The 21,146-nt window shown below is 37.9% G+C and overlaps 2 protein-coding genes across 2 annotated transcripts in view; both read right to left on the bottom strand.

The window, feature by feature from the left end:
- Window positions 1-15,595: 15,595 nt before the first annotated feature.
- Window positions 15,596-17,004, bottom strand: LOC118749613. The gene is made up of 2 exons (XM_036484417.1): window positions 15,796-17,004; window positions 15,596-15,748 (listed from the first exon to the last, which is right to left on the bottom strand). Exons 1-2 carry the CDS (start codon window positions 17,002-17,004, stop codon window positions 15,596-15,598), a joined length of 1,362 nt encoding a protein of 453 aa, XP_036340310.1.
- Window positions 17,005-20,376: 3,372 nt separating this feature from the next.
- Window positions 20,377-21,146, bottom strand: part of LOC118749616 (lethal(2) giant larvae protein) — a 366,665-nt gene continuing 365,895 nt past the window's right edge. Inside the window, exon 8 of the mRNA XM_036484421.1 lies at window positions 20,377-20,454. The gene's annotated coding sequence lies outside the window, so the exon portion shown is untranslated. The remainder of the gene's footprint in view (window positions 20,455-21,146) is intronic.

Below are 21,146 nucleotides of genomic sequence, written 5' to 3'. Positions count from 1 at the left end.
TAATCCAACGTAAATAAAATTCAGAAAAAAATAAAAAATAAAAAAATCGATTGTAACCAAATTCAAAACGAATTCAAAAAAAAATAAAAAAAAATGCATAAAAAACCAGAGTCCGTTTCTGCACACTATCGTATGCAACTTACAATAGTGTATATACAGGTTATATGTAGGTATGTATGTATATGTGTGGCTAATTCAATGTGAATTAAATTCAAGGTGTGCACAAATATACATACATATATATATATATATATAGGCGTGTATATGTTTATATTAAAATGAAAAATAAAACTTGATAAATTCGTAATGAAAATAGGTTGTATGTATGTAATAAAAAGCTATACTAATAAATAATGTGATAATTCGTGATTATAGAAATATAAAATAAGTAAGAAAATCCTGTTAATAAGGGAAATGGTAATATAAAACATGTAATGGTACTCAAGATAAAGTAAGTAATGCAAAAAGTGGTAAATGTAATGGTGCGCTTAAAATTAATTCGAATAAAATTCAAAAAAAATCTGTATTTTCTTTTCAGAAAGTGAGTTAACTTTATTTGCTCGTTTTTTTTTTTGTTAAAAATTGTACGTACAATTTTGGATTTTGTTTTGTTGTTGCTTTATGCTTTATATTTAGATTTGCTTCGGTGTGTGTTGGTGTTACCTTGGCGAGGTCATTGAGGGAATGTTTGCCGTGAGTCTACTGTCCGATGTCAAAGTCATCTAAACCCCCTTTTGCTGTTAACAAGTGTAGCACAACATCATTCGGAGTCTTGGCTCCAATCGCGCTGCTACACTTACCCTTAACACCCTTCATGTTAATAAACCCCTGTTGAGAAATCCTATAGCCTCACATGCATGCAATGCTAGACCGCATACACGGCAGCTCAAATGGTCTAACTCAGCAAATAAAAAAACTCTTATTTGGCCACAGTCGCATTTTCAGCTCCCACTTCTACGTACGCTGGCATCCTTAGAAGGCACTCTGAAGATGAGACTGGCCACACCCCCATATTTGCCAGTTGGGCACAAATCACCTGTGAGGAGCATAAGTGATGATACCCCCCTGACCCTAGACGTCCGAAAGAAAAGAAAGTAAATATGATAGTGGAATGCAAGAAGAAAAACTACTGTGAAATGAAGTGTGAAACGGGGTTAGTAAGCAAGTGATGGGAAAATATGAAATATATTGGGCCCACGTTGGGCGCCATTGTTATGTAGCTGCATATTTGTACCCGGCGAGGAGGCATGCAGGCACGCTTGCATCCCAAGCTAGCTCGTCAGTTGGGGGGGTTGTCATTTCCGCCTGCCTTGGTAGTCGCTACACAAACAAAAAGTTAATCGTGCCTGGTGATATGGAGAAATACTAGTGCGGATAGTCACAAATAACAAAGAGAAATAAGAAGGTGAGCAAGAGAAAGCACTACAGAGAAATGGTCCAGTCCCGTCCTGTCAGGTGGAGTCATCCCACCCTCCTTCTGCGTGAACTCACGCGAACCCTTGGGCGTTGTCGTGACTCCTCACCTTCTTACAACGCCCCCTAAACCTGACACAAGTCCATCTATCAATCAGTCAGTCATTTCACGTCAGTTGTCGTTGCGTCTTCACACTCCCCCTTCCCCTCTGTTGCACAAGTGCAACACCCACACCAAAAACCTGTGCTTAGCACTCCATGGGTTTGCTCAATACCCCTTCAAAAGACAAAAAGAATCAACCCATATTTTCTTTTCTATCTTTGCTCCACAATGAATTAACAATTTTATTATAATTCTTTTCCTCTTATACTTATTCAAGTGTATATCCTACTGCTAACCTTCATTACAGTGCTAATTCCTAACACTATACTTATATTAAATATTATCCAAATTCAGCTTCCTTCACTTATTTCTATTTGAAACTAACGACTTCATTAACAACTACTCCTACTACATGCATACATAGGTATTTTGATTTCCCTCGTTTGTGTTGCCTATATCAAAAGTCCTAATAATATCAATTAAAACAAAAAACCCACTCTACCCTGAACTTTCCAAATCTCAACCAACAATAAAAATTAATCGCAGAGACGGTGAATGAAATGTATCTGCGTATCTATTGCTACTGCTATTAATATATATATGTATGTATGTATTAAATATGTACGTATTGATATGGTAATAAGAGAAACAAATTCAACTTGTACTCACCTAGATCTCCAGCGGTGATGGTACCAGCATGCTGTTTGAGAACCTGTGGGAAATTTGAAATTCCTACCACTTACCCAACCGCTCATACATACATATTTACCCTTGCCAACAAGATATAGAGGTGTTTACCCACTCCACTACTCTCAGTACTATCACTCGCTCGTGATTCGGGGCATCGAGCGGGTCATAGTATCGCGCGGTCAAACTAATTACAATTAAAAAAACTAAAACGTGAATGCCCTTGAACTAATCTAATACTAAAAAGCCCGATAAAGGAGATTTAAAACTCGCGGTTTTGATAAAACAACGTTCAAATAGTGTTATACGACAGTGAACTTTCAAAAAAAAAAAAGACAACTAGAAAACTAGAAAACTTATGTACACCCGCCCATTCATATATGTATATAAGTATATGCATATATGTACATACAAATGTCTTCGCATATCTAAATATGTATGTAAATATATGTTGGTATAAATTTAAACTGCCAAGCTCCGAAAATTGTGCGAAAAGTGAAAATCTGCTTAAAAAAAATAAAAATCGAATAAAAAGGTTCCTGAAAAAAAATTTGACATTACCCGCAAATTACATAAATTTGCCTACGAATACCGCGCACCCTAATATACCCTCAAACATAAGTACATAAATTGCCAACGGAATTTAAAAGCAAAGGAATGTGGCTGTCTAAATGAGAAATTAACAAAAGGTAACAAAAACTTTATGCGATAACTTAAGAGAACGTAAGAAGAGGTATTCGAGCAAAAAAAATATTCAAACAAAAAACCCAACAGAGTTGCCCGCGATATTAGCGGCGTTGCTGCTGGTCAGTAGCGTGGGCGAAGCGCCCACAGATAATGCTCCCTCGGCGCTGCTCCTGTTAGCGCTGCCTGGCTTGGCGCTGTTATTGCGCTTCCTCGATGTTATGCTCCCTGTTGTCTCCTTTTATTTTTCACCACCTTTAACATTCACCACCAAGTGCTGTTGACCTGCTCCACGCGAAATAGTTTGGACAGCTGTAGGCGTTGGACGTTGTTGTTGCTTACCCAGCTGCTGTTCTGTTGGTATTTGCATGAATCTTGTGATGCTATCGTAGGTGTTGTAAATTATATTGGCGTGGAAAAGTGTTTGTGGCAATGTCTCGGTGGTCGGTGTATGCGGATGTGTGCTTGTGTACTTCTTGGTGTACGGTTGTTGAATGTTAAGTTGTGGCAAATGATCAACAGTTGGTGCGTGCGAATGCTTGTTTGCGTGCTTCCTGCAGCCAGTGGGGTATACTAGCTATATGTTGGCGACACTATATTTGTTGTACTTAGGTGCGTATGGATATGTGTTGGTGTGTTCATGCAATCTATGTCTGATGCACGAGTCTCTCAAACGGGGCAAGCTATGTACCCACATGCAGGTTGCTGGTGGCCAATTCTAGACTTCCGGTTGGTGGAGGTCCTTTTATTCATACGTACGTATATGCAGGCGACCTGAAAGTGGAAGAAAGCTCTGATTTAGCACATTGAATGGTACAGTCGTAGATCAACTGCCGCTGTTGTGATAAAATAAAATAATTCGTGCCTTGTCCGCATACATACCTATGTGCATACATATATGCGCATTTAGTAAGATCCAGGCTTATGCATGTTTACAGATTTGAGGCATAATAATATATGGTGCTTACCTCCAGTTCCAGATTTTAGCTCTTTGTGACTGCTTGGGTACACCGGTACCGCGATAATCCGGTAAAACTGCACAATTCACACAATTATACAGAAAGTCTGTATATTTGACTAAATTAACTCTGTTTTTTGAACACTTTCTTTTTTTTATAACACTATTTACACCGTATACTGGAAACGTTCGCACAGTTAAAACACCCGATAATCACAACGTTAGCACCACAACCTTTGTATCTGACCCGTTCGCCACCATCTGGGTCTTTTTATACCCTTTGGCCAGGCTAACTGGCTCAATCGGTATCTGTAAGTATATAATGTACTTACATACCTAGGTACTTGTGTACATGGGAAACTAAAAGGAAAAACCGCTTTTACCCATACACCTTTAACTGTCGTTTTACCGAGCACTCCGAACTTTCTCTGAGTATCATATCAATAACGTTTGACCAACTACGTTCGATCAAACATCCAAGACCGCCTACAGGCCCATTTGGTCAACATAGATGTTTGATCACACTACCTATGCACGTATGTTCGATGGACATACCCACATACATATACACTCCGCTAACATAGATGTAGGATTTACTTATGTTTGGTCCACTTCTTCCACACATACATGCACATACAGAAGTATCTGGCAAACAGCTGGCGCCACACTTTGTCAAAACTACAACGCCAAAACTGTCTGTTTAGGTTTCTTGGTTGACAACTTTTAGGGGATCCCGTTTTTTTACTAAAGAAGAAACTATCTTTTTCTTTTTTACAATTTATAATAAACTTATCTATTTGTGAAAGTTTGCTAGAATCCGTAATATGTCTTCGTTCTTCTATTTTTTAAAATAATTGCTGCAATATTTTATTTGGATTATTAATAATTTCTTTATATATTGCATATAACTTTCGAATTTATATGCAGAAAAATTGTCTAAACGACCAAATTGTGTAACGCAATCACTTAAATGCAAAAGACCATGGACATTGATGACATGATTAAATGTTCGCCGTAAAAATTACTAAAGAACTTTACAAATTCTTTTAACATTTCATTAGAGACATTAGATTCTACTTGACAAGACTTCTCACAAGAGAGAAGGCAGATACCGACATGCAACAAAAGAAAATGGTAATACGTTTTATCCGGTATGCAGTCTTTTAAAACAAACAACTCCGAGTACAATAAAAATTGCTGGTATTCTGTCGACTTCCAGTTGCTTATTTCATCCAGATCTCGACTCGTTCTTGAGTCTGGAAAATTCAGAGGGAACGAACTTATTCAGAGATAATATTTTTTCATTCATCTTCGTTACGTTCCCTCTTTTAATAAGCAACTGGAGTAGTTTTTTAGTTACTCCTAAGTCAACTAGATGCATGCGTTCTAACGGAAATTTAGAAATCATGCTAATATTTACAGATTCTAGCAAGATTTCACACTGTCTAAATTCGTCTTAATGATGTGTTATATCTACTCTATTCTTAAACGAACTATTTGTTCTTAATTCTCCAACGTTTTGAGAAGAACCGACCCCATTTTTTTATACTGTCCTTGTTGAAGACATATAGGGCAGCTGTTTTTCCCAGTGTGCGACTTCACGGCAGTTATAAAGGCGCGAGCTGGTGTGTCACATGTAAAAAGTTTACACTAAATTCTTTTAAAACCTGTGGTGCGATTCACTACGCGATTTTAACAACTCTTGTTATTGTTAAGTCAGCTAAATGACAATTTTAACAATTTAGCTGTTCAGTAAACGTTTCCTTAACAACATTCGTTAGCGCCAAATCAGCTGTTGCCGTTAACGATAATAAAGGCCGATAATTTGATGACGTCTATATTGGTGTTGTTAATAAAACATAAAAGGTGTGTTCTGCAATTTTTTCCTATGTAAAAAATGCACAACACCGCTAGCAAAAAAAAAACAATCAAAGGATTTTTCAGCAAATCATACTTGCACTTTATTGTACTAAAATTTAATGGGCTACAAAACTACATACATAAGTTTTTTATTATTCTGATTAAAAATTTGAAGTTTTACGAAATTTTTTTGAATTTCCTTTAAATATTGCAGAATACACTATTAAAAATTAGTAATATAAATTAAATAAAAAAAAAAAATAGTATGTTAAAACTTGTATATATCTGTTCCGGTTATAATTTTCAAATAGGGCGTAAAACAAAAATAGAAAACTGGAAGTTAAAAGGTGATAAGTCTATTTTTTTAATCTTGCAAGAACTGAATATGCCTTGTGTTTAAAATAATTGAATAATTAAAGCTTCAAATTTAATACGTGTAGATCGTTTATTAAAAATATAAAAATTACATATGTATGTGCATATTTAAATATTTCTTTATTAATCATCATGACACTAGCATAATAAAATGAGTCTTGAAAATAAATATGTACAAAATGTGCATACACTGATTATTTTTTAATATTAACAATCTTTTTCATGTTACATGCTTTTTGTAAACTTTTTATTTACAGCTTCGAGTAAAATAAGGCAGCAAAATTCAAAATTATGGTGTTTGCTACTTATGTGTATTTATTTATTTTTAATAATTTTATTTTTAATAGTTACATCTACTATATAACAACAGAAACCACATAAATAAAAGTTTCAAAGCTTGCAAAAAAATCATAAAAATCAATCAAACTTTAAAAAAATTTTCACCAAGATTTCAAACTTTTTATTCAGAATCTTTATAAAATTTTCTGGTATGCAGTTTTGTAGCCCATTAAATTTGAGTCCAATAAAGTGCAAGTTTCCAGTCGCTAGTCGAGGGTGTTGCGCATTTTCTTCCATATAAAATGCTTGTGAACTTTGTGCTCACACGAGCGCCTTGGCATATGCAACGGATTTGTGCTCATTAGCGGCAGCACAGTTAGTGAATCGCACAATCGTTACTGCAAACAACAAAAATTGTTAGCTTACAACTCGACAAGTCGCATTGTTAAAAGTTAGTGATTAGCACTACTGCTTAGATCCCACCCTTACACCACTCTGACTGAGAATTTGTGGCTGCGTTTCTTTATACATTCCGGATAATCCCATTTCACAGCCAGAATAAACAGAATGCGTTTGAAATATACGTTAACATATCATCAGGAACGTTCTAAAGAATAAGTAAACAAAAAAGTTTATTCCAAACGTTCAGAATGAATAAAGAAATTCAGCCTGTATCTCTTCGCAAAACTCAGAAAGGAAATTATTAACATCGGATGGCTTACTCATTCCTGAGAAGCATGCAATAGTAAATGTGACCGAATTAGGAAAAGCTTCTACATGCCTCAAAATGGGCCACAATGCCCTATTAGAGATTTTAAATAATTTCAAACCATCTATACCGACATCTATCGAAATTCTTTCGGTATTTTCTAACAAATCAAAATCTTTGAAATTAAAATTATATTGTATTCCTAAATACAAAAATTCACCTTCAGGAAAAGGTCGAATTTGAACTACTTTTCTACTTCCAGTTAAAGGTAACCCGTTAAGTCCAGCATTATGTAAGGTTTTAGGAGGTCCGTTAGACTATTTTGCCAAATATTATTTTTGATTGCCACGTTTTTAACCCCCTACCAATTTCCTCGCTTAGGTTTTTCTTTGCAGATTCTTCGGTGCTATCATCACTTTCGACATCTTCAACCAAAAACCTGTCATCATTGCTATTATATTCATCGATATCTAATTCAGGAAACACTTCCATAGTGCTGGACGTTAGATCATTATTTATTCCGCGGCAAAATGCTTCTCTACTCGTGGATAGAATATCATCGCTTTCTAACCCAGAAGTCGATTCATTCAGTTTGCGAGACTTCGCAACTGTTGCTTTGTAATAAGCTTTTTCCGTACTTATAAGGTTAGATAGATAGATAGATAAATTATGAGGTATGCACTGCGACATAATGATCTATTGTGCCCTCCACTCTTCACAATACTTCCTCCAAGCCAAGATCCCTAAGGAAGTTCCAAAGCTTCTTCGGGGATAAGGAGTGAATGTGCTCTAACTGTGGTCACATAGAGCCTAAACTCCTCTCTTCTGCTGACTGCCTCACACTCGATGAGGATGTGGAGTGGTGTTTCACTCGATACGTCGCAGAACTTGCAAAGGTCATTCGATCGTATCCCACGCATATACATATGCCCTCCCAGTATGCAGTGTCCTGTAAGAAAACCTATTAATATTCTCAGCTTCTCCTTTGGAAGGCTAATTAAGCTCTTGAATCTCCTCTTGTTATACCCTCCTAGCAGGCTTTTTGCCTGTCGCATATCTGTCGCATTCTGTTCCTCTCCTCCATGAGCTCTTCCTTAATAGTGTTGGGACCCACTCCCACGAAGGGCTCAGGGCCAACCGGAGTAATGGCTGCCGCCTGTCTAGCGAGACAGTCCGCCGCTTCATTCCCCTCTATTCCCATATGGCCATATGGCACCCATGCCAGTTTGATGTTGTTGTGCCTACCAAGGGAATTGAGCCTCTCTATGCACTCAAGGACTAAAGATGATTTAGTTTCAAAGGATAAAAGAGCCGTGAGTGCCTATAAGGCTAGAAAGCATTATTTTATGCATACCGTAATAAATAATGAAGTAAAGGGGTGATCTAATAATAATTCTATTAATAACTAGCCAATGCCCGCTTACTTCGCGGCGCCTAATAAGAGCTTTTCGTTGGCCAATGCAAAAGAGCGTTTAAAAACAAAATTAGTCTGTAAAGTCAAAATTTTTGATTTAAGTTGAAACCACTAAGGTGAAGTATCCTCCTCACACATAGGCCAATAATAGTAACGCTGTGATACCATATGGAATACCTATCCCTTTTGGTGTCATGAGCTTTACCAATGGTCTTATTTCCACCCGTGAGATCTCTGCCAAGCATGCGTAATCTTTTTGTATGATCTTGCAACTACAACATTGGTGCTATGCGTATGCCAATAAAAGTTCTTATAGAGAAACTCAAGAGCACAGAAGTGAGTTTTCTGTTATAGGAGGGCCAAGAATCCTCGCTGTCATATAGGATGAAAAGTTTTCCGGTACATTGCTAAATGAGTCGTGTGATCTCTTAAGTATCTTTCAAATGGAGCAATTGATATACCTACGGTGATCTTTCCTTGTTAATTCACCACTTTTACAAACTTAACCCCATCCTTCATTTAGACATCTGAAAACTAAATTCGTATAACTTAAACATAGGGCCAAAGCAGACCAACCACGGGGTTTCTATACATTTCGGCTGCAGCGCCATCCATTGGGTTCATTTTCTGTAAAACCATTGCTTACCATAAAATGAATACGTGTTATGAATTTCAACCTTAACTCCAGCGGCACTAATTGGGTAAATTTTTATCAAAAGAATTTTCCATCATACAGGTACATAGCTCACATTTAAAATTTGAACGAAATCGGTTAATAAATACGATTTTTATAAATAACTCTACTCCAGCACCACATAGCGAGTTTTCTAGTAGCATGTAATATATGTATGTCAGATAACCTCCGACAATCTGACGGAACTCTATTCAGTGGTTTTTGAATTTATTCCGAACAACGAAAACGGCTATAATTTTATGCAAATAGGTATGTAGATATAGGGCAGTCTATAACGAAACCCGAAAAATCAAAGCTCCATTCTTTGTGCAAAATTTAAAAAAATTCTTCAAAAATTTTCACATAAATTTTACCTTTTACTAAAAACTAAAAACAAAGTTACAATATTTCAATGGGATTTAGAAATCTAGGAGAAAATGGTTCCCAATCGAGTGATACTTGCGCGTTTACGTAAATGTATATCGATGCAGTCTTTCCAAAAATTACCACTTTTCGCCATAAGTACGGTATTGATAAAAAATGTAGCTGTGTAGAATTTCAGGACGTTAGCGTAAGTAGTTCCAGAGATAAGCTATATGGGAAGTTCAGTTTGTATGGAAGGAAGGAGCCACGCCCCCTTACCCAATGCATTTGCAATATATACATCAGTGCTAAATTTCAGTTCCCAGCGTAATTGGTTTTAGAGATATATTGGTTTTTTACAGCCCGATTCTGTGTACTTGATAAATTTAAAATCTTTATAATTTGTAAATTTTTTATTATTTATCAAGAATTGGTATTCTAGCACAGAAATCAAAAGCCCTTTTCTTGATAAATTATCAAGATTGAAAATGTTATTGACAAATTGAAATTTCATGTGAAATGTATAAATTTTGTATCTTAATAAATTTGTTTCTAACAATTAAATACTCCATGTGCCGGCATTTGAACCTGCGACACACGGAATTATAGTCGACATCTCTACCTACTCGGCTACGGCAGTCAAAAGCTTTTTCGCTTTTAAATTCATATTTTTCATATGTGACAATGAAATCAGTTGCACTCATGTGGAAATCAGTTCCACTAATGTGGAAATCGTAGAGCTTTTGTTTTATAAATATTGACACAGAATGCGAACGAAGCTTTTGCTTGATACAAATCTTGATGAAATTTCTTTACAAAAAATTTGTCAAGAAAACATAGAATTGGGCGGTTAGTCTGTATAAGAATTTTAGGAACATCCCGAGCTACATACCGAGTAAATTTAAAGTCGGTGCAGCCGTTTAGTAGTTTAGTGAAATACATTGTAAAGAGAACTATATGAAATTGTTAAACGTGACGTCTCAGATTAATTAATTTTTTGGCAGCAACAACGAAAAGTTTTATTTTTTTTTGCGAAAAACCTTCCACACAGAAAAAAAAAAGTTTGTGGTTATATCAAGGCGAAATTTTGAGAACGGTCCGATGCTAACTCTAAATATAAACTACGACACGCTGGAAAAAGTTAATACGTTCAAATACCTAGGAATAATGATCGACGATAAACTAAAACAAAAAAAAAAAAAATGATTCTATATTTTCAATTAGAGCTCTAGCAATATGTATATCGGTGAAAACTGCATTTAACTCCATACATTAGCTTTTGCGTGATGCGCTTACAAACATACAGACAAACATACCAAAATTTTATATTTGGCTTCTGTTGATCTAATAAACCCTATTAATTTTTCTTTAACATATTCTCAAATACTCTCGTTTGATTCCCATATGGCAACACTTAGGTTATATTATAAATTTAACTGAATTAAAGTTTTCAAACCCGCTTCAAGAATATTTCATTTATTTTACAAATTTTAATGAATACAATTTTTCAATCAGTTGGCAAATCCCCTAAAAATATTTTAGCATTAAAATTTCCTAGCCTCTTTAGTTTGATGCCAATATTGCAATATTTAATTTATGCTATCAATTAAATTAAATTAAAGTTTTCAAATAGGTTGCAACCTTCCCCAAAAATATTTTCAGCTGTAAGCCTTTGTAAATTTCTTTCTTTTCACAGCCATATTGCAGTATTCACTTTACCGTATCAATTGACCTAAACTGAAATTTTAAACACAGGTGGCAACTCTCTAATTTCTTTTTCTATATTGGAAGCTAGATCTCTAGCGATACATCGGTGAAAACTCTGCATTCAATTCCATGTTTTCGACTGATGTGCGTACAAATATACAGACAGACAGAGATTCAAAAATTCTAAAAATTGTTTATTTGGCTTCTGTAGCTTAAATAAAAACCCACCATATTAATTTTTCTTTAATATCTATAAGGTACAGACATCGAACTGTTACAATTTTATTATATGAATAGATGTAGATATAGATTTCATTTATTTTATCAATTTAATACAATGAAATTTTTCAAACAGGTGGCAGCCCTCCCTAAAAATATTTTCGGCAATATTTCCTAACCCCTTTCAGTTTGATCCCCATATTGCAATATTCAATTTATCTTATAAATTAAATTAAATGTACATTTTCAAACAGGTGGCAACTCTAAAAAAGTATTTTTGGCTGTAAGCCTTCTTCAGCCTCTTTCTTTTGACGCCCATATTGCAATATTCATTTTTTCTTATCGATTTACTTAAACTCCAATTTTCAAAAAGGTGGCAGCTATCTAATTTTTTTCTTCCTATATTTTAAGTTAGAACTCTCGCAATACATCGGTGAAAACTGCATTCAAATCCATGCATTCGTTTTCGAGTGATGCGCGAACAAACATACAGACAGACAGACAGACAGACAGACAGACAAAAATTCTAAAAATGGTTGATTTGGGTTCTGGTGCTCAAAAAAAAAGACCCTCCACATTAATTTTTCTTTAATATCTATAATGTACAGACATCGACCTGTTGCAATTTTATTATATGTATAGATTAGAGCTCTAGCAATATGTACATCGGTGAAAACTGCATTTAACTCCATACATTAGCTTTTGCGTGATGCGCTTACAAACATACAGACAAACATACCAAAATTTTATATTTGGTTTCTGTTGATCTAATAAACCCTATTAATTTTTCTTTAACATATTCTCAAATACTCTCGCTTGATTCCCATATGGCAACACTTAGTTTATATTATAAATTTAACTGAATTAAAGTTTTCAAACCCGCTTCAAGAATATTTCATTTATTTTACAAATTTTAATGAATACAATTTTTCAATCAGTTGGCAAATACCCTAAAAATATTTTAGCATTAAAATTTCCTAGCCTCTTTAGTTTGATGCCAATATTGCAATATTTAATTTATGCTATCAATTAAATTAAATTAAAGTTTTCAAATAGGTGGCAACCTTCCCCAAAAATATTTTCAGCTGTAAGCCTTTGTAAATTTCTTTCTTTTCACAGCCATATTGCAGTATTCACTTTACCGTATCAATTGACCTAAACTGAAATTTTAAACACTGGTGGCAACTCTCTAATTTCTTCTTCTATATTGGAAGCTAGATCTCTAGCGATGCATCGGTGAAAACTCTGCATTCAATTCCATGTTTTCGACTGATGGGCGTACAAATATACAGACAGACAGAGATTCAAAAATTCTAGAAATTGTTTATTTGGCTTCTGTAGCTTAAATAAAAACCCACCATATTAATTTTTCTTTAATATCTATAAGGTACAGACATCGACCTGTTACAATTTTATTATATGTATAGATGTAGATATAGATTTCATTTATTTTATCAATTTAATACAATAAAATTTTTCAAACAGGTGGCAGCCATCCCTAAAAATATTTTCGGCAATATAATTTCCTAACCCCTTTCAGTTTGATCCCCATATTGCAATATTCAATTTATCTTATAAATTAAATTAAATGTACATTTTCAAACAGGTGGCAACTCTAAAAAAGTATTTTTGGCTGTAAGCCTTCTTCAGCCTCTTTCTTTTGACGCCCATATTGCAATATTCATATTTTCTTATCAATTTACTTAAACTCCAATTTTCAAAAAGGTGGCAGCTATACAATTTTTTTCTTCCTATATTTTAAGTTGGACCCCTCGCAATACATCGGTGAAAAGTGCATTGAAATCCATGCATTCGTTTTCGAGTGATGCGCGAACAAACATACAGACAGACAAAAATTCTAAAAATGGTTGATTTGGCTTCTGCTGCTCTAATAAAGACCCCACACATTAATTTTTCTTTAATATCTATAATGTACATACATCGACCTGTTACAATTTTATTATATGTATAGATATCTAGATGTAGATTTAGATTTCATTTATTTTATCATTTAATTCAATAAAATTTTTCAAACAGGTGGCAGCCCTCCCTAAAAATATATTCGGCAATATAATTTCCTAAACCCTTTCAGTTTGATCCCCATATTGCAATATTCAATTTATCTTATAAATGAAATTAAATGTAAAATTTCAAACAGGTGGCAACTCTAAAAAATATTTCTGGCTGTAAGCCTTCTTCATTCTCTTTCTTTTGACGTCCATATTGCAATATTCATTTTTTCTTATCAATTTACTTAAACTCCAATTTTCAAACAGGTGGCAACTCTCTAATTTTTTTTCTTCCTAAATTTTAATTTAGACCTCTAGCAATACATCGGTGAAAACTGCATTCAAATCCGTGTATTCGTTTTCGAGTGATGCGCGAACAAACATACAGACAGACAGACAGACAAAAATTCTAAAAATGGTTGATTTGGGTTCTGGTGCTCTAAAAAAGACCCTCCACATTAATTTTTCTTTAATATCTATAATGTACAGACATCGACCTGTTACAATTTTATTATATATATAGATAATAATAATAGTAATTAAAGTAGTAATAAAAATAACAATATTATAATACTATTATTATATTATTATATAATATTATTATTATATTAGATATTATAATAATAAAATTAATAATAGGTTGTCGCGACGCAGTATTTGAAAGGAAGCTAGAAATTTAAACTATTTATTTCAATCGAATGATATGAATTTATTACAAACGTTTATTTCTCAGTTTGTGCTCCATATGCTTGCGCCGCTTAAGAAAATTGTAGAATGTTTCCCGTTTTTAGAGATGAGCTAATTTATAGACTTATAGCAACGAACTAACGGCTCCAGCAAACAACGGCGAGAGTAAAACGTCAAGCATAGGGTTGCAAAGACGTAGGGTTAACAGCTAACAAATATTTCTTAAATCTATTACAGGAAATGATGAAACGTAAATAAAAGAAACATAAAACATTTAATTTACAACACCCCCACCCCCGTGAATCGAAACAGATTCACCATCAACCAGATCTAGGACCGCCAACTTGGATACTGGTCGATAAGCTAGACCAGTTGCCGTAGTCACCTCTGCTCGACGAATCTCGCCGTCCTTGCCTGGAAATACTCGCAACACTCGACCACGCCGCCATTCTCGTCTTGGTAGTTTAGGATCACAGATAAACACCAAAGCGCCAATCTCCGTTGGCATGCACCACTTCGTACGTCGCGTTAGTGTAGGTAAATATTCGTCAACTCATCTTTTCCAAAACCGATCTCGAAGTTGTCTAGCTATTCGGGTGGTTCCACGCAACTCGTGTTAGCACAACCAAGCAAGAAATGATTTGGCGTCAGCGGTTCTTCTTGCTCTGGTGTGATAGGTAAGTGCGTTAGCGGACGCGAGTTCACCACGTTTTGTGCTTCGATGAGCAAGCTTTGGAATGTATGCTCCTTCGGTGCAAGATCTTTCAATGTAGGCCGCAAGACCTTCTTGACGCATTGCACCATTCGCTCCCAGACTCCGCCTTCTGATGGGTTTTCCGGGCAATTAAAGACCCATTCTACCCCTTTAGTGGACAATTCCGCTTGCAGCGACTGGCAGTCAAACACATCTACAAAGCGCGCAACTTCGCCTGCTACTCCCACGAAGTTCTTGCCATTGTCCGTACGAATTCTTTTTGGGACATCCCTGCGATTCATAAAATTACGCATAGCTAAAATGCAAGCATCTGTTGAAAGGTCATATGCGACTTCGAGGTGAATAGCGCGTATTGACAGGCACGTGAACAGCGCCACCCACCGCTTCTCGGTTCGACGTCCGATCGGGCCAAAATAGTCCAAGCCCGTAAACGTGAAGGGTCGAACGTAGGGTGTGATCCGGTCTTCAGGCAATAAACCCATCATTGGCGGAGCAGGTTTCGCGATAATTCCACGCAGAACTCTTCTTAAGTTAGGAACCCAGTACTTTCTTCGAACTTCACAAATTGTTGCTTCGATATTTTGGTGAATCATCATGATGTGCGCATGCGCAACGACAACCAACTGACGGCGTCAAGGCGACTGTATACTCGGAGAATTCCTCTGTCATCAATGAAAGGAGACAATGTGCACAAACGGTTATCGGAGGGCAGAGAATTTCCGCTCTCGATCTGCTTCAGCTCACTGGCGTAGGATTCTCGTTGCACTAGGCGACATAGTAAATGATCCGCTTCTGCAAGCTCCGCTGCTTTCAACCCATTGGTCTGCGATGAACCGATTCTTCTCCGGCAATAGTAGAAAAACCGTATCACCCAGGTAACTACTCTTCTTAATCTGGTAAACGAAGAAAATCTATTAAAGTTTAGAACATTACTACTCACGACAATAAAGGCAAATTTTGTGCGAATCTCTTCCTCGTCATCTTCAGCTACATCAGCGACGTCAGCGTCCTTTGGCCAGATTTGCTCGTTATTGTATAGAAACTCAGGTCCAGTGAACCAGCGGGACGAAGGACTGAGATTTATTGTCTTGTTGGGTCGCGTTGCCTCGTCAGCCACGTTTTGGTTCGTCGGAACCCATCTCCAATCGGACGGCTTACTGACATCGAGAATTTCCGCTATCCTGTGTGCCACGAACGGTTTATAGCGGCGGTGTTTGCTAGATAACCACTTAAGAACCGTTCTTGAATCACTCCACATAACACATCGGTTGGCTCGAACGCTATGTTCACTTATTATTGTATTCATCATGCGAGTTCCTAACACAGCTGCTTGTAGCTCGAGTCGGGGAATAGTGAGCGGCTTAATGGGTGCGCTCCTAGTCTTGGCATAGACAAGCGACACCTCGATGATGTGATTCATATTCTCCGATCTCCAGTAAGCTGCTGCGCTGAATGCGTTCTCGCTGGAGTCTACAAATACGTGCAGCTGTAGTTTCCTAGATGGACCCATTTGAAAATAGTGGCGCGGGACTCTGCACTCAACAACTGTCAGCAATTGCTTACGAAAGACGCTCCACATAGCATTGACTTCGTTGAGAACTGGTTCGTCCCAACCAATACTTCGCTTCCAGAGCTCGCGTAACACCAACTTTGCGGAGATAGTAAAGTGGCTGAGGAATCCCAACGGGTCGAATATTGACATTACTATGCTCAATAATTCTCTTTTGGTGGGAATGCGCTTGCCTTCGATCACTGACGAATCGACTCTATAAAATTCCAACCGGTATGCGAAATTATCATCCGGCGGTTGCCATAACATTCCCAAGACCTTCTCAGATTCTGCACCTTCTTTAGATAAGATTGGTAATGCTTTCTTCACACCACCTAGTGCTTCGGCGACTTTTGTAGAGTTCGACGTAAACTTTCGCAGGTTGAACCCAGCATCCTTGTGTATGTCTCGGACTTGTTGGGCTATCTGTACAGCTTGTGTTTCAGCATTGAAACTGTCCACGTAATCGTCCACGTAGTGGTATTCGGTGATGGCTTTGATGGCTCGCGGATCATGGGTGCGATGTTCTAAGGCGTTTTTAACTTTCACGTAGTGAACTGCATATGGCGAACATGCTGCGCCAAACGTCATCGCAGTCATTTCGTAGACTTCCGGCGCCTTCCCGCGGTCACCAACACGCCACAAAAATCTCTGAGCACATCTGTCTTCTGGATGGATTAGGACTTGATGGTACATTTCCTGGATGTCCGCGCAAACCGCAAATGCGCCCCCTCTGAAATGAAATAGGACCGATACTAATGGTCGATATTGCTGCGGTCCTTTAAGCAGTTGTGAGTTCAAAGATACTCCATCAGTGGTAGCCGCTGCGTCGAAGACAAGTCGTAACTTTCCGGACTTACGTGGGTTAGCCACGGCGAAATGCGGAAGGTCCTTTCATTAAATTTTACGACTTCACGCGGTTCTAGCTTGCGGGCGTATTTTTTGTTAATGTAAATTTTAACGATGTTGCGGTACTCTGTACCGAAGTTCCTATTTCGCTCAATTTTGCGTTCGATACCGACTAAGCGTTGGAGAGCCATGTTGTAGCTTTCGGGCAGTTTGATGTTGTCACATCTCCACAACAACCCGGTCTGAAATCGTCCATCAACTTTCATAGTAGTTTCTTCAAGTATTCTCTTCGCGTGTTGATCGGCCGCGCTCTCGACAGGCGGAGCTGCTTTCAACCCGAATGACTTAATGCTAAAATACTCGGCTACCATGTTATGGATCTGGTGATCGAAAGCATTGCTGATATGGAGGCACGTTGGACTGATGCGGAGAAATACCGCATGGACCGAACACGACGCAACCTAAATCAGTAAAGGTGACGGCATAGTTTTACTGGGCAAGCCTAGATGGCAATGATCTAAGCCGATCAATATTTTTGGCACTACGTTCTCGTAAGGCTGCACTGGTATTTTGTGTCGATATCTGGTGGCGTTGCGGATGTCACTTTCGTTGAGGCTCTGCATTGGTAAGTCAAGTTTGTCGACCTCGTGGACGTTGCGAAGAAAGTGGCGCTTCTTACAGGTTGAATACTGCTACTTGCTCTTTCACAGCATTTCCGCCAAACCACTGAATATCAACATCACGCGTTTGACCATGCAATCCCAATTCCTCTAGGAGCGATTTATCCATCATCGTTAATGACGATCCTTCGTCTAATAGTGCATATGAGTTCACATGCTTGCTCGGTCCATAAAGAGTCACTGGAACCACCCGAATCCATAAACGACGGGAAGCTTGTGCTGAACAACTGAGGACTGCAGTGCTGACCCGATGAATCTGGACCAACGGGTTCTAATGGACTGGTGTTTCCTTCGTGTAATAGGCGGTGGTGGTGCCGTTGGCAACCATGAACCATACATTGCTTACGGTGATGGCAATCACGCGTGGCATGACCTGCGTTCAAGCAACTGAAGCATAGTCGAAGACGTTTGGATTGCTTCCATCTTTCGGCGACGGTGGCATCTGAGAATTTCTTGCATTCGGACACCTTGTGTAAACCATGGCACATGATGCATTTTATCAAGCGTTCTCCATTAGTGTGCAACACTGCACGACATCTGGGTTCACGGAATTCACTATCTTGCACTATTTGGACAAAACTGGCGATCTCCGATAACCAATCACTGAAGTTAATGATAGTAGGATACGGCTGAATCGTGGCAGACTGCCTTGCCCACTCAAGGCGTTTACTAAGCGGTAATTTATTCACTAGTTCCTCCAATAATGTTGGATTGACCAGGTGCTTTTCTTCCCCGATGGACTGTAGGAACACGGTAAGAGTTTTTGTGGCAGTAGCATATGGCACTATCTTTCCAATAGCTGCTTCGGAAACAAATGGCATGTCTCGTACGGCTTTCAGCTGGCTCCTTACAAGTTATTCTGGACGTCCAAAGCGGACACGTAACTGCTCGACTATAGCTCCAACATTATTAGGATGGATCAAGAGGGACTTGACGCTCTCCCTCGCACTACCCTTTAGGCAGTTGTTCAGGCGTTGGTTGTTTTCGAAGTTGGAATAGTTGTATGCTATTGTTGACTCAGTGTATGCAGCGTAAAACACTGGCCAATCTTCGGGTTGCCCAGAAAATTCTGGCAGGTCCATGAGCTTTCGCGGAGGTTGAAGGACGCTCTGAGGGGTGTTACTTATCGTTTGGCTATATGCAGAGTGCGGTGTGATTGTAGGACTAATTACGCTTGATAACGAATTTGCGCTCGCCATATGCATATGGCTTTGCTTTTTTATTGGCGGGACGGTATATTGTAGTCAATTTAACGAATTAGCTATCGTTCCGATGTAACTTTGCATGCCTGATGTCCTGTTATGTCGTGTGACTACGTGACTTGAGTGACCGTTATGCGAAAAGGTGGAAGAAGCGTTATTCGCTACAGCGAAATCCTTTGCATCTAATTGTCTGGAATACGACGAGGCAGATGATGTTATGGCGGAGGGCTCCAGTCTTTGGTGTTGGTGTTCACTCTCTGCTATCCTGGCTTGTACATGTTTCAGCTGCAGTTCTAGGTTAGCGATTTGTCTTTGCATCAGAAAAAGCATGCTCTCCTTGGTGGCGTTAATAGTTGTCGGCGCACTTGCAAGAATTGGTATAGCTGTGTTGGTTGCTGTTGGCGTGGCGATGTTGCAAGGGCCGAGCCTTGGCCTGAGCGCTAGTATATGTACAGTGCACTACGCTTCTGATGTCATCTGGTGCAGCTGGAGTGCGGAATGGTACCGTTGTAGTGACTGCGGCGGCAGTGAGGCTTTGGGATGCATTGGCGATTGATGCCTCTGCTACTACTGCCGAGACTGTGGGGATCATCATGATAGCACTGGCTGGTATTTCAGTGGTTTTGTTGCATGCTTCAGTAACTTTGGCGATGGCTCCTGTGTTTGTGAAGGTCCTCCGATTGAAGACGTGGACTACGGCGTACTGGCGAACGCTGCATTTTAATTGGTCGCGAATTATTGGCGTTTTGCAATTTTAACGATGGCGGCTTCTAAAGGATTGCAAAGTTCAATCCTAATGTGGGCAGCTAAGTGGAATTTCTTCGATTACTGATATGAAAAGGGCGGCTTCGGAAATTGTTTCTTGTGACTTAATAGCGGCGGCCAAGTGGAATCGTGTCGATTCCCGATATTAAACCTGAGAAATAAAGATGTCGCCACGCAGTATTTGAAAGGAAGCTAGAAATTTAAACTATTTATTTCAATCGAATGATATGAATTTATTACAAACGTTTATTTCTCAGTTTGCGCTCCCTATGCTTGCGCCGCTTAAGAAAATTGTAGAATGTTTCCCGTTTTTAGAGATGAGCCAATTTATAGACTTATAGCAACGAACTAACGGCTACAGCAAACAACGGCGAGAGTAAAACGTCAAGCACAGGGTTGCAAACACGTAGGGTGAACTGCTAACAAATATTTCTTAAATCTATTACAGGAAATGATGAAACGTAAATAAAAGAAACATAAAATATTTAATTTACAACATAGGTAAAATTTATATATATAATCTCCGCTGGCTTGTACTATCTGTATTCCACGACCTGCAGAGAAAATATAAAAATAAAATTTGATAAAAAATAATATATAATAAAAAATAAATCGCAACAAAACCAAAAAACATAAACACTTTTCATTGAAACGTCTATCTACTATGGCCATAAGCAAGTCGTTTAAAGTTTAAAGTATTGTTAGCTAATCCAATTTTTGGCAAAAAAATGTCAGTTACGCGGTTTTGCAGAACCACGATTCGCGGTTTTGTACTTTAAACGGCGAAATGTAACTACATATTGTGCCGTATGCATGCTAATTGTACATATGTTTCACATATCGTACCTAAACGAAAAGAAAAACTGATTTCCAAAACGCGTTAAGCACCCCACGACATGCTGATTGTATGTTGCACATATGTATATACATATTTCAACTGCACTTTCCTTTTTTATACCATGTTCTGACCGACATCGAAAACATGTTTTCGTTGCTAAAACTAGTTTTCGACCTAAAACATGTGTTTTCGTCCATGTAAAATCTGTCAAACGAAAACCAGTTTTCGCTGAAAACCACTTGAAAACTCACGTTCCACTCGATCCAATCGGTGTCTTCACTATTTTTTTTTCGATTATTTATCGAAGTGGAAGTCATATTTTATCATCTTTAGTACGCTATTTCGTATTTATTGTTAATTGGCTGGCCAAAGTAAAATAAGAATGAAAGTAAGAGGTTGCTAATGAAA

The sequence above is a fragment of the Rhagoletis pomonella genome, unplaced genomic scaffold, assembly GCF_013731165.1.
Source record: "Rhagoletis pomonella isolate Grant_MI unplaced genomic scaffold, Rhpom_1.0 Rhpom_scaffold_00023, whole genome shotgun sequence".
In the NCBI taxonomy this organism is placed as follows: Eukaryota; Metazoa; Arthropoda; class Insecta; order Diptera; family Tephritidae; genus Rhagoletis; species Rhagoletis pomonella.
This window is presented reverse-complemented; position numbering and strand designations above follow the sequence as displayed.